Source organism: Pinus tabuliformis, chromosome Q (assembly GCF_031772625.1).
Source record: "Pinus tabuliformis cultivar Carrire ecotype Pingquan chromosome Q, CPIR1, whole genome shotgun sequence".
NCBI lineage: Eukaryota > Viridiplantae > Streptophyta > Pinopsida > Pinales > Pinaceae > Pinus > Pinus tabuliformis.
This window is the reverse complement of record NC_142296.1, coordinates 702365382-702379607: the sequence shown is the minus strand read 5'-3', so window position 1 is coordinate 702379607 and position 14226 is coordinate 702365382. Positions and strand designations below refer to the sequence as shown.

The 14226-nt window shown below is 37.9% G+C and overlaps 1 protein-coding gene and 1 pseudogene across 1 annotated transcript; one reads left to right on the top strand and one right to left on the bottom strand.

Annotated features, from left to right (window-relative positions):
• Positions 1–2442: 2442 nt before the first annotated feature.
• Positions 2443–4232, bottom strand: LOC149221491 (uncharacterized; annotated as a pseudogene).
• Positions 4233–11223: 6991 nt separating this feature from the next.
• Positions 11224–13913, top strand: LOC149221490 (alpha carbonic anhydrase 7-like). The gene is made up of 7 exons (XM_089382983.1): positions 11224–11828; positions 11931–12145; positions 12374–12480; positions 12571–12673; positions 12765–12932; positions 13030–13083; positions 13755–13913. Exons 1-7 carry the CDS (start codon positions 11750–11752, stop codon positions 13836–13838), a joined length of 810 nt encoding a protein of 269 aa, XP_089239109.1. The 5' UTR covers positions 11224–11749; the 3' UTR covers positions 13839–13913.
• The last annotated feature ends 313 nt before the right edge of the window (positions 13914–14226 follow it).

Genomic DNA, 14226 nt, shown 5'->3' with positions numbered 1-14226 from the left:
GCGATAGTTGATGGGTTTGGAATTGTCAATGAACACATGCACTCTCGGATAACCCACCATATTGTAGATGAACATTATGGTAAAGAAATTTGTGAAACAGGGATTGATTTGGCAATATTGTAAGTGCCATGTTTGTTGAAGAATTGAAGGTTGAAGCTGCCATTGTAGCAGTAAGTTATAAAGCAGTTGGAATTTCTCATGAAGTAGTGTGTCAACAAGCAACAACTGAGTTTGGAATAGATAAAGCTATCAATAGAGTATCAAGTGGTTTGGTGGATCCAACAATTGGAAATGTTGATGTTAAATTTGATGAAGATAATTTAACTCGTGATTACTAGTTGCACATTATGCAACAGAAAGAACATATTGATACGTTGTTATTTGGTGAGAGACCCATTTGTGTATGGAATCCAAGTGGAAGACAACATATTTGCAGCAACAAAGGTTGGTAAAAGGGTAGAAAATGAAAATTATGATGTAATGACAGAGACCAAAAAAAAGGTAGAGAAAGAAGAGTAGAGCGGGAATCTCTCACTAAAGAATATAACAAAGATGTTTTTAACATTGTTTTTAATATGCATGTGTTTAGATTAACATGGGAGCAGAAGTTGAAACAAAGTTGCTAATAAGTTTGATGCAAATTTGAAGATCAATGAAGAATCGATTGAGAAGCCAATTGAACAAATTGATGAGAGTCTTAAATCACTAGTTGGAATAAAAGAATTGAATTAAATGGTGAATAATGATCTTGAGTGTGCATATTACAGAAAAAAAGCAGTAGTGCCTGATTATGAAAGTGAAGAGAAGGATATGGAAGTTTCTGAAAACAAGGAAAAATGCATTAAAACAATTTTTAGCAATGAAGTGAAGAAAAGAGAAGATTCTAGTATCAAAAAAATATGGCAGAAAGAAAGTTAGGAATATGAAGCACAAGAAGCAAAGCAAAGAAGATAGTTTGAAGATGATATATTGTGGTAGAAATCCATGGTTGAACGAATTGTGAAGAGGAAGTTGTAGAAGACCGACTCAAATCAAATTCAAGACAAGTCAAAGAAACATTGTAGTAGCAACAAGTAAAGAAATATGGAGCCTATAGCAAGAAAGCACAACAGAGAATGAAGCAATTTCGAGGATATAAAATATGGAAAAAATGAAAAAGAAAATGCAAAATTGTAAAAGTTTTGAGTCATTGTAAGCCTAGATGAGACATAGACCAACATGTATGTTTGAGTGATTGAGTCACTTTCTATTGTAAGCCTAGCAGGGATAGTTGAATCACGTTGAGTCATGTTTGAGTTATGTTGAGTCATATAGTCATAATTAGGGGGAAGTGCTGGAAATTGTAATTACTCTCGCATGCAAGAGTTGGCTAAATTTGGAGAGTCAATTAACTGAGTCAAGTTGAGAGAGTTCTAGTTAAGTCATATTTTGGGTAAAGTCTAACTTAGAGTGTGTGTGCATGCTAAGTTATTTTGGGCGAGTCATTAGATGAAAAAGTTTAAATACCCTTCACTGGGTTCATTGTAATGAAGTCAAATCAAGTTTTGTTGATCAATAGAAGATTTGCAACTCTTGTTATTGTGTGTGTGCGAAATTTTGTGTATTTTCTGCTTTGTCTTTCTAACAGAAGGTCAAATAAGGAAATATACTGGTCTCTGGGTCATCAGCCATGGGAACAACCATTTATGGAAAAACCTACAGTATAATGGTTTGGAAATGTAAGGAAACATTAAACGAAAATTGATAAATCATATCTTGAAACGAAATGAATGACTTGAACTTTTGATATAATTAATCACTGAATGCGCACAAGTTGATTGTTCAGGGGTAAAGCATGGATAAGATTCTCGATTTTGGAAATATTCTAGAAATGGATGGACATGAGTGAAGTGAAAAAAGAAAATGACCTCACTCATATGAGTAGGATTTGAGAATATTTTTTGAGTAGGTTAAACATTAGGGAAAATCATGGATTGAATTTGCTTGCAATGCTTTAATCCAGGTTTCTATTATGTTATGTAACTAATTTCTAATAGTAAGTGAAACTTGGGATAGAGATTTCCTATGAGCTTCTTAGTAGGGTTTAGGATTTTTGGATAGAGATTTTTATGTGGGTTCTTTGGGATTTGGGATTTATGGTTTCAGTCATAAGTTATTGATATATTTAATTAATTGACTTAACATTGCATATACTTTAACGAATTACCAATTCACCACAATGCCAACAATTTTTTATAAAAAACTAAATCCCATATTCATTGTTAGACATTTAATTCATTCCATACCATGTGGTGATTATGGTATTGTAAGAATTTTTCAAAAGAAATAATAGTAACCCCTTAACAATATTCAACTTAAAATTGGAAGCCATCATCTCCATGAGCGTTACCCCTAAGTTGTTGATCCCTAGAATATTCAAGGATCAGTGAGAAATGGGCCAGGTCAATTATTTGATGTCGCCCATATCTGTAGGATCCCAAAATCCACAATCAACACAAGGTTAAAACTACAATTGCCCCTAGTGTAATTATAATAAACATTTACCGCACTGTATAATTAGCTTAAGAGGTCTATACCGCCAGAGGGATTATCTATAGCCTTGCAGGTCTATTGTTACAAGGAACAACAAAACAATATAAATAAATTATAGTCAAACATACTTTGTTTATTAATTCTGTTAATACAAATTAACAAAGGTGTTGTTTAAGTTTTAGTTGGAATTGGCAAAAATAAATTTTGATGAGATAATGTTTGTTTAATTTTTTTTTTTTATTACATAAATGGATTTAGTGATTTCAATAACTCTCAAATAATCAAATTCTACATAGTTCAAATTCATGAAAACTTCTTAAAAAAAATGAATACAGTGTTTATGTAAAATGGGTGCTTCATTTACTTGCTTCACAGGATATGCTAGTAAATGTTGAACAAAGTTGGCTTGAAATGGATAATATGTCATGGCTTTGGTGCAGTAAGCATCATAGAACCACCCGCCTACATTCTCAATAGTATCATTATGGTTATTTGCTCTGTAACAATGAAGGTCTCTTATGTTAAAACATACATCATACTACATGTAATTTCATCGTCCTACTAGTCATATGTATTGTGATACATGGAACTATGGAATGAATTTGATATAAGGTCAATGTTGTTACCTACAAATTTGAGCACAATTCTCGGAGATTTTAGGTTGTGAGGAGCATGTCAAGTTATCTATAACATTCCAGGAACCTTTGATCACTTTGAAGCAATTTTCACTTTCACTCCGCCATGCAAAATTAAGAATGTGTGTAACACAAAAACTAAAAAAGATTAAAAGATCCACTCAAAAGTGCAACTTTTTCATAATCAAGAAATTTATACCTTGAAGTCTTGAAGAAACAGTGTTGTCGAAACTCTCTGGAGGTGTGATGTTATCGAAATACAAAATTGGTGTCGAGGACGAGACTGCACCAATTGTAATGTGTGGGTATTTCAATTGAAACTAAGCAGCTAACACTGCAAATTACATACAAGTTTCATTCTTCATTAAATTTCCTTCTTTAAATGTGATTACATCATTAGTACTTGAAGGTATAAACATTAGGATCAAAATTCAACAAAATATTTCAACTTACTCCCCTCCAAATACAACTACATGTGAATACTCTGCTGACAAACTTTTCTCAAGATCTGTAATCAATGTGGCAAAATTGGCCAAAGCCTATGGGGAAAATCGAAACCTGCGGGTATTCGAATTGATGTAGGCAACTTTTTGGATTCAAAATGGCATTGAATGATCATCAATGCGATGTTGGAAATAAAAATTAGAAAACCATATGAGAAAAATTACAGAGAATCAAAATTTCCAAATTCCCATGCTTATATTTTCAAATCAAGAAGCCTCCAAAAGTTTAGGTCATAACAAATAGATCCCATATACCTCAATAAAACCAAGCAGGGCATTAAACTGTTGTGCAAAGTCGAACATGAAGCCTATGCTTTTGTAAACCATTCAATGAAACCTTCATTTCCATTATATATAAATATCAGAGATTTGGTGGAAGGTCCACCCCAGTGGTAGGAATTGATGAGATACCTCCACTAAAAGGTCTAATAACTCTCAGGACAAAGGTGTAATGATCAAGAATTTGTGTGAAATTCCTCACATGGTATTTTGCAGTTAGGGAAGAGGTCGGTACCATGGTAGAACTAGTTTTAGGTCCCCGAGTTGAGGCAGGCGTGCTCATGTGCGACGAGCACCTGTATTGACCAACTTGGGGAAAGTGTGACAACACAGGGCGACATTTAATTAAAAGCGACCGAGTTGTACTGGGCATGCCCATGTGTGACAGGTGCCCATACTAGCCAACTCGGGTGGATGTACGACTTGATGAACGTGTCTAGTGAGTGTGTCAGTCCAAGGCGTTAGGCGGGCACACACCTATAGTGAGTGGGTACAAGCATAGAGCAGATGGGCGAGACGTGTGGACGCCGGGCGAGTCATACGATATGCGGTTGTTTGAGTCGGGTGAGCGGGTGGTCGTCTCAAGCGACCCAGGTAAAGTACGGTGGTGGAAGGCAGCAAACTGATGAGGTGGGCGAGTGTTGGCATGGGTCGACCAAGCGACCATACAATGGAGAGCGATGCGATTTTTATATGGAAGGTCAACGTATGAATTATATGTGCAAGCCGACATGACTTTGGATGGGCTAACCATTGAAGGGTCTCGACCCTTAAGGTTATCATGGGTAAGAACACATATATATAGGCATTGGAGGATGGCGTTAAAGGCAAGGAGAAAACATCGAACTTGGAGAAGAAACACAAAAGACAAGTGAGGGAGCTGAAAGCAATAGGTGGAGTGCATGGACACAGGCCTTTGTTTGCTAGGAAGAAGTTTGGGTTTCTAGGTTTCGGCAAAGTGCAGAAGGACCATGTGCGACAGGTAGGCCGCACTGCACATCAGGTGCAAGCAGGGCGAGATTTTTGTGATGGGCGGACTGGTTACAGGTCACTGCACGCAGAAAACACAACAACGTTGACATGCGGGTAGACCTGAGTTAGAGCATTGAGTGTTGGTGTCGGGTGGGCCAAGACCTGCATGGGTTTGCACATAAGTGCGACCCGACCCTAGGGTGACACGGGTTGATGCAAATAGCACAAAGGTGCTGGTAGACTGAGTGAATGACACGAGGGCACCGGGTGGAGTGTGCAGCTGGTTCGGGTAGCAGGTGTGCAGTGTGTTGGGTAGTGACATGACATGAAACACTACATGACGGGAACGACAATGTGCGTAATTGGTTGAAGCTATGGGTGAGCTTCCGGTGAAAGGTTGAGGGCGTGTGAAGGCCGAGGAAATGGTACAGTTAGTACAGAACTTGGTTGGGCATGCCAAGGCATGATTGTGAAGTGGTGGAGTGTTGGCCTTGGTTGTTGGCAACACGAAACTTGTGTAATTTTATGTACAATTGAATTACAGAACTTGTAGTTATATTGATATTAGGCAAAATTCAGTTTATGGGAGTTTCCCCTCCCATTATGATGATGTATTGAATGTTTTATCCATTGTGTATTTATATTTGATGAAGATTAATTGAAGTTTATCTCCGCTGCATTATAACACTTGAAGTAAAATTTGGCTAAGTGTTTGGTTAGGCGTAGTCCGTACATTTGAGTGTTGGTGAAAAGAAAAAGTATGGTGGTACCGCACCCGCCTATGATTGGTTGAAAGAATACCACCGGGATAGCGGCATGACAGTTAGTATCAGAGCCCACTTTCTGCAGGGCTTTGATTGAGGTTGAAGAAGTTTGACAAGGACAGGTTACAGGGTCAAATTTGGACGAATTGGTGTGTGGTCTTAACAAGATCACAAGAAACACTGATGGCAAACCAGGTGGAAGAACCTTAGGTGATAGGTGAATCTAGCAGGGATGCCAGAACAATTTTTATGGACAGGGTATTGGACCTTATGGAGGAGTTTGCTTCGAAGGTAGCTTCGTTGGAAGATGAGAATGATGAATTTCGTGATAAGTTCACGAAGTTGGAGGAGGCACATGAGAACCTCAAGATTCGGTGTGAGTATATGAAGGAAGTCAAGAACATTGGGGCTCCAAGAGACCAAGGTTTGGATGAAATCTTGAAGTTGCAGAAATATCTTGACGATGCTTGGAACGAAATAGTTGTTTTGAAGAAAGTCATTGGGCAAGGACCAATTGGAGGGACTGTTCATGTGAAAGTCAAGGAACCTGTTTATTATGATGGGTTGAGGAGTTCCAAAGCACTTGGAAATTTCTTATGGGATATGGAGCAATACTTGAAGCACTTGGGGATACCTGATGATGAAGCCAAGGTCAAAATAGTTGTTCAATTCCTTAGTAAGGATGCTAATATGTGGTGGAGATGGAAGTTAGATCATATTTCCAATGGTGATGTTGATGTCATCTCTACTTGGGATGATATGAAGAAGGCGTTGTAGACTCATTTTAGCCCACAAGATGAGACTTGGGATGCAAAGACGAATATTAGATACATTAAGCAAATAGGGAGTCTATAGGCATATCAATGGGAATTCTCAAGTGCGATCTTGGAACTACCTGACATGGTGGAGAAATACAAGGTGTTCAATTTCATCATAGGATTGAAAACTTGGGCATGCAATGAGGTGAAGAGGCAAAAGATAAAAACTCTAAAAGAAGCATTTGTTGCGGTTGATCGACTAGTAGAACATTATGATGAAGGGACCGAAGAGAGAAAGAAGAAGTATGATAAACCAAAGGAGAAAACTACAAAGGAGGAGCATTCAAGATCGAATGACAAGTAGAAGATGAAGAGGCCTTTGAAATGTTGGTTGTGCGGAGAAAACCACATGCTGAAGAATTGTCCTTCTAGACCAACGGTGGATGAAGAAGCGCAAACTGATGCGAAGAAGAAGAAGGAAGATCCAACAGTTGGGGTGATGCAGATTTTGGGAGCTGCAGTATATATGGAAGTTGTCCCAAGGCGAGATCTAAAGAGGAACAAGTTGGAATATGTTAACATGAAGGTTGGGCAAGGCACTTTACTCACAATGGTGGACAGTGATGTGACTCATAACTTCATCTGGGAGGAAGCTGCGAGGAAAGTTGGGTTGAAGAAGTTGCGAGGAAAGTAGTATGAGGCTATGATGGTGTCACATATGAAGAAGTTGTACATTTATGACAAACGAGATGATGAAACTTTCGGGGCACCAACCATGGCAGCTATGTCAGCTGGGTGTAAATTGACAGCGATGAATGTGGAGGACATCAAGTGAGATGAAGAAATTTATGAGAGGTTGTCTTCAGTAGAGACAAAACTCATGGAGAAGTCACAGGTTATTAGAGAATTGTCTGATATTATCCTGGATTTGACAGACAGACTAGATGTAGTGGAAGGAAATGATGTTAGACCAAAGACGAGGAGGAGAGCTCGAAAGCATACATGCAGAGATTAGAGGAGGAAGATCTGGATAGATGGATTGAGCTATTGGAGAAGGAGGATGGAGAGCCATCGACTTTCCCATCCCCTACCTCTTCTTATACTGGCATGGGGGTGAGGCTTATTATCTTCTACTCATGGAAGTGAGTCCTCTATACTTATGAGAAGACACTTGGGGCGAGATGGACATGATTGACAAAAGGATGCGAAGATGGTCATGATGATGTAGGGAGCATGCATTCTTGTGGAGGCGATGTTATGGTTGGATTAGCTACCCAACAAATCACCATCATAGGGGGATCCAACACATGATTTTATTGTAGATTTTGACATATTTTAACTTGGAGTAGGTCATGGGTGGAGCTATCTGGGTGCCCACATATATTGATATGTCTTAGCAATAGAGTTTGCTGAAATGGTGTTGTCGAGGGCAACAACATTTTTAGAGTGGTGGACAGTGTCAGACCCAAGGCGGGCACGCTCATGTGCGACGAGCACTCGTATTGACCAACTCGGGCAAAGTACGACGACATGGGGCGACATTCTGTTAAAGGAAACTGAGTTGTAGTGAGCATGCCCATGTGTGACGGGTGCCCATACTAGCCAACTCGGGTGGATCTGCGACTTGGTGAATGCGTCAAGTGAACACATTAGGAAAAGGCGTTGGGTGGGAACACGCCCATAGTGGGCGGGCGAGATGTGTGGGCATCAAGCGAGTCGTGCGGTTGGATGAGTCGTGCGATATGTGGTTGGGTGAGTCGAGTGAGTGGGTGGCCGACCCGAGCAACCCGAGGTAAAGCACGACAGTGGGAGGCAGCAAAACAACGAGGTGGGAAAGTGTTGGCATGGACCAACGAAGTGACCATACGATGGATAGCGATGCAATTTTTATATGGAGGGTCGACACATGATTTATATGTGTAGGCCGACATGACTTTGGATGGTGTGACCATTAAAGGGTCATGACCCTTGAGCTTACCATGGGTAAGCATACATTTATATAGGCGTTGGAGGATGGCGTTAAAAGCATCAAGGAGAAAGCATTGAACTTGGAGAAGGAACGTAGAAGACAAGCGAAGGAGCTGAAAGCAACAGGCTGAGTGCGTGGACGCAGGGTTGTGTTTGCTAGGCAAAAGTTTGGGGTTTTTGGGTTTCGGCGGAGTACAGAAGGACCGTGTGTGACAGGTAGGCCGCACTGAACATTGGGTGTAGGCAGGCTAAGACTTGTGCAACGAGAAGACTGGTTACTGGTCGCTGCACGCAGGAAACACGATGATGTTGACAGGCGGGTAGACTTGCGATTAGAGTGCCAAGAGTTGGTATCGACTGGGTTGAGACCCGTTTGGGTGTGCATATAAGTGCGACCTGACCCAAGGGTGACAAGAGTTGATGCAAACAATGTGAAGGTGTGGGTAGACCAGGTGAACGACACGAGGGCGCTAGGTGGCGTGTGCAGCTAGTTTTGGTAGCAGGTGTGCAACGTGCCTGGTAGTGACACGGCGTGCAACGCTACATGATGGGCAGGACAATGTGTAGAACAAGTTGAATTTGCGGGTGAGCTTGCAGTGAAAGGTCCAGGACGTGTGCATGCCAAGGAAAAGGTGCAGTCAACAAAAACTTGGTTGGGTGTGCCAAGGCACGACTTTGGCAAGAAATTTGAGGTGATAACTTGTGAAGTGGTGGATTGTTGGTCTTAGTTGTTGACAACACAACACTTGTGTAATTTTATGTACAATTGAACTGCATGACTTGTATCTATATTGATATTGGGCAGACATCAGTTTATGGGAGTTGCCCCTCCCATTATGATGATGTGTTGAATGTTTTATCTGATGTGCATTTATATTTGATGAAGATTAATTGAAGTTTATTTCCGCTTTGTTATAACACTTGAAGTAAAATTTGGCTAAGTGTTTGGTTAGGCGTAGTCCATACATTTGAGTATTAGTGAAAGGAAAAAGTGTGGCGGTGCCGCACGCACCTATGAGTGGTTGGAAGACTACCACCAGGATAGGGGCGTGACAACTGGTGTTCCATTTTCGTGTTGGAGAAAAACGAAAAAGGGATCGTTTCAGTGTCGCAGAATCGAAGTTCCTCACAAGTGAAACTAAATTCTAAGGATGGCTATTACTAAATGGACAACCACGACATCGTTAGAATAGTTGCCGGCAGAAGCCTTCATGGGTCAATGGACACACACTAAAAGTGTAGATATGAAATTGCAAGAACAATTATTGCCGCGTTACCTGAATTAGCTCAACCGCCACTTATTAGTGGCAAGTGCGATTGGGCGACACTTGAAATCAACATAATTTCTTAATTCAAATATTTTTTTGAAGTTGTAACACCCAACTCACAACTATAGATCGAGTTATAAGATGAAGGTTATTCGGAAAACATTAAATCTTATTCATTAATTAATTAAAAAAAAAGTCAGCGACTTTTCCTCCACTTAAAATAAAAACATGGCTGCATAGCTAGCGTTCCCCGCCGCTTAGTTTAATAAAATATTTTAATGTCATGATGTGTTGTATGTACTCTAAACAATAATAAAATTGCAAAATGAGTTATATGAATATTTGTTTAACTTTTTTTTATTAATTTTTAAAATATAATTAAACATTTTTTTGGTAGATAAAGGTTTTATATATATATATATATATATATATATATATATATCTATATATATATATCTAATTGACATTGAAAAGAATGATAACAAGTTAATAATTATTTATTTAATATTGAATGATGACAATTTTTTTACATAATGCTCATATTATAGAACACATGTCATGTAGTTAGAGTATAGATTGATATAATGAGAGTTGTACAAATTGTACACATGTTATTTTAGCATATTTTTTTCAAATTTATATTTTTTAAATTAAAAAATAAAACCCATACAAATTGTCTATTCAATACTTTACACCAATGAAAAAATTGAATTTTTGAATTTAAATACAAACAATTTGTGTTTATGTTACATAGTAATGTTATTTTTCAAATTATTTATATTTATTGTACATAGTAATTAGTACATAATAAATAATAATAGAGTACACAAAAGTCAATTCTTGCATCATCACACCATAAAAAAGGGAGACATTTCAACCAATCATATTTAAGATAAATAAAATAAAATTTTATCAAAAAATAATATATTTAATTTCATAATGTTAAACTTTTAATAAATTTTAAAAATTTTTAGTGAGAAAACCTAATAACTAATCAATAAAAAAATTTGAATACATTATATACCAACGTGCTACTAAGAAACATTCTGCTAAAAATAATATCTTAAAAGAGTAACCTCTCAAAACGAAACCACCTCCACCTTACAAATCCCTGTCAAAGATAATGATCCTCGAGATTTTGGTGAGTACGATCTGATTCTTAATTATTAATTTGAAGATGTGAACAATTCTTCCATCTGCACGTTACATCAACGACCATTTTACATGAAGTACCACTTTACTGTCCTTTAAGAGTTCATTCAACCTACGTAACTTTAGAATTCTTCGACCAATTGTTGCTAATTCAAATTATGTTGGTTGAAAAGTCTCCTACTCTTACCTAAACGGAAGAAATCATAAAAACGTGAACCAGGGAAATTTACACACTAAAATCACGTTAAATTGTATTGATGCGCCCTGCACTACACAACCCACGGCAATTCCTATTTCTTACCCCATAGAAAAGTTAATGCACTCTGACATGCAAGGGGAATAGCAGTTTCCTTGCATTTATATTTCCCTCAAAGTTGACTTTGGCACTTTAGCAGCAAGGAAACTGGTATTCCCCTTGCATGTCAGAATGCATTAACTTTTCTATGGAGTAAGAAATAGGAGTTGGCCACAACCCACCGGAGGACTAAATCATGTTAACCTGAATTCACATAAGATGCAATGATTTCATTCAGGTATGGGTGCCGAGAAGAACAAATCCGGCAGAGACTGGGTAGTGCCTGAAATATTTATGTGGCCCGACGTCCTTTTCATGATACAACTGATGTTAAGGACTTGAAAGCTCTACCATCTTCGTAGCAGACCGAGACGACCTGGTCATTCACGAATGTTGCAGGAAATTGTATTATTTTTATTATTTTCCCACCGAAATCACATCCCACGCAACCGCGTTCTTCTGCCAAACTAAGAAATAAATAGCAGGCAGGGCGATTGAGGAAGCCAAGTGACTACCAGGTAAGCTTCAGTGTCTGGTTTTTATGTTATTTCGTTTTCTATATTTTGCCTCTGTTCAACCAAACCTTCTACTGTCCCGCCCATTATTTGCTGCGCTTCCTTACTATGGCGCGATCTGTAATATCGGTATTCATTGCATTTGCCCTGATCGTCTTCATCGCCGGCGTTCGAACTCAGGAAGTTGGTAATTTGTCAAATATCCTTTATAACTGTGTTTTTTTAAATCTTCATATAGAATTTTGCAGAGATTAATCTGAAACTCGATTTTGTTGGTTTGCACGAACAGAGGATGAGAGTGAGTTCGAGTACAAAGAGGGTCCCAAGGGGCCTGAGCACTGGGGGGAGCTCAAGGAGGAATGGAAGTCCTGCGGGAACGGGACGCATCAGTCTCCCATCGATGTGGTGAAGAGACATGCCTTAATCTCTCCGGACCTGGGCAGGCTCCGCAGATTCTATTACCCTGCAAAAGCAACCCTTGTGAACAGGGGTCACGACATCATGGTCAGTAAAGAAAACCTTCTTTTAACGCTTTTCCCATCTAAAGGTTTTGGATTCGATTCTCTCTTCTTTTAACGCTTTTCCCATTTAAAGGTTTCGGGTTCGATTCCCTCTTCTTTTAACGCTTTTTCCATATAAAGGTTTCGGGTTCGATTCTCTCTTCTTTTAATGCTTTTTTCCATTTAAGGTTTCGGGTTCGATTCTCTTACACCTCTGGCTGTATTGCGTCAGGTGAACTGGTCGGAAGGAGCCGGTGGTGTTGAGATAGGAGGGAAAAGATTCACACTGCGTCAAAGCCATTGGCACGCCCCGGCCGAGCACACTATTGATGGAAAAAAGTAGAATCTCAAAACCCTCTTGTCAATGTTTGCTGCACTAAATTATACTTTGCTATTTAGGCGTTGCTAAAGGGTTTTGCATTGAAACAGGCATCCTTTAGAAATCCATATGCTGCACCAAGCGCAGGACGGTGAAATTGCCGTGATTGGAATCATTTACAAGTTTGGCAGGCCTGACACTTTCATGGCAGAGGTATATTTGTATACGAATCTCATTTTGCCTCATTAGCAGATTATGAGGCGATTATGTTTTAATGCTCACTATGTTTGGGTATAATGAACAGTTAATGGATGAAATCAAGGCCATTGCGGATCTGGAACCGCCGGTGGAACCCCTGGGCGTGGTGAATCCGATGCACATAAAATTTGGTAGCAGGAAATATTACCGGTACACGGGATCCCTCACCACTCCTCCTTGCACGGAGGGAGTCATCTGGACCGTGATTCACAAGGTATTTTTATCGCCCGTCACGTTACTGCCTAACCACAAATCTGTGCCTGTGTGTATCGACCCTGTGACCTGATTCTTTTTCATTAAACCCTGTGCAGGTAAGGACAGTCTCGAAAGACCAAGTCAAGGCTCTGCACGAAGCTGTGAATGATGTACGTACTGGGTCTTCTCTCGCTTGCTTGCTGTTAACTCAATAATGTTACAATGGGATAGTTTGTGATATTACTTAACCCAGGATTTATTATTTGATTTTGGATTTTAATTGATATTATGGAGGTAAATAAATTATGTTTAAAATTTGTGTGAAGACTGGTTTCCACACAGATGAATCATTTAGTCAGCTGTACGTGTTTTTGTAAAATTAACATTTAATAACATTTAATAATTTAGGAAATGTATTTAGTAGAAAAATTACTAAGTTCTTTTTTGTCTCATAGAAACAAATAAATTTTATACATTTATTTGGTATTGGGTGTCTAATTTAATATTGACTTTAAAATTAAATAATAATAATAATAATTTAAAAAATAATTATTAATTATTGATTTTTTTAATATTGATTTTTTTAATTAGTTTTTAAACCCTAATTTTCTTTCCAGTTTGGTTAATTTTAACATTAGAATTTCAAACTATTTAAAGTTATAAAATTATAAAAAGATGTTTAAAGGAATGTTTGCCGTTACTTTGGATATTATAATTTTCAGTTTAAAAAATCTTTAATTTCAAATTAATAAAAACTCCTGATTCATATATAAATTAATAATAATATTGTGATAAATACGAATCATTAATATTCTGATCTTCAATTTATTGTATTTTGCAGGGTTACGAAAAGAATGCAAGACCTACGCAATCAATAAATGGACGAATTGTTAGCAAGTACACTCCAAAACGACGTTATGATTGAGTTCGTTAAATCTTATGGAACATCTTTGGATATATACTCCATTCCATTATTTTTATGGATTCACCTATTCTTTTATGAGATTCATAAAAATTCATGACAATGTATGTGCATTTTGTCGGCTGAAATGCTAATTTCATGGTGTGTTATGATAATTTATTTTAATTTATATAGAAATATGTTTTATTAATAATTTATGTGGAAATTTTATGAATGGATTATGTTGTTATATATTGGAATGATAGGTTAGAATTATAAATATATTAATTATTTATAAATTTATAGGTTAAAAGTTTTTTTATTTTGCAATTATTTTTTAATTGATATTCTATTTTTCTTAAATCATTTTCAAAGCAACATTTAGCTTAGTTTTGAATCTATTTGTGTGAAT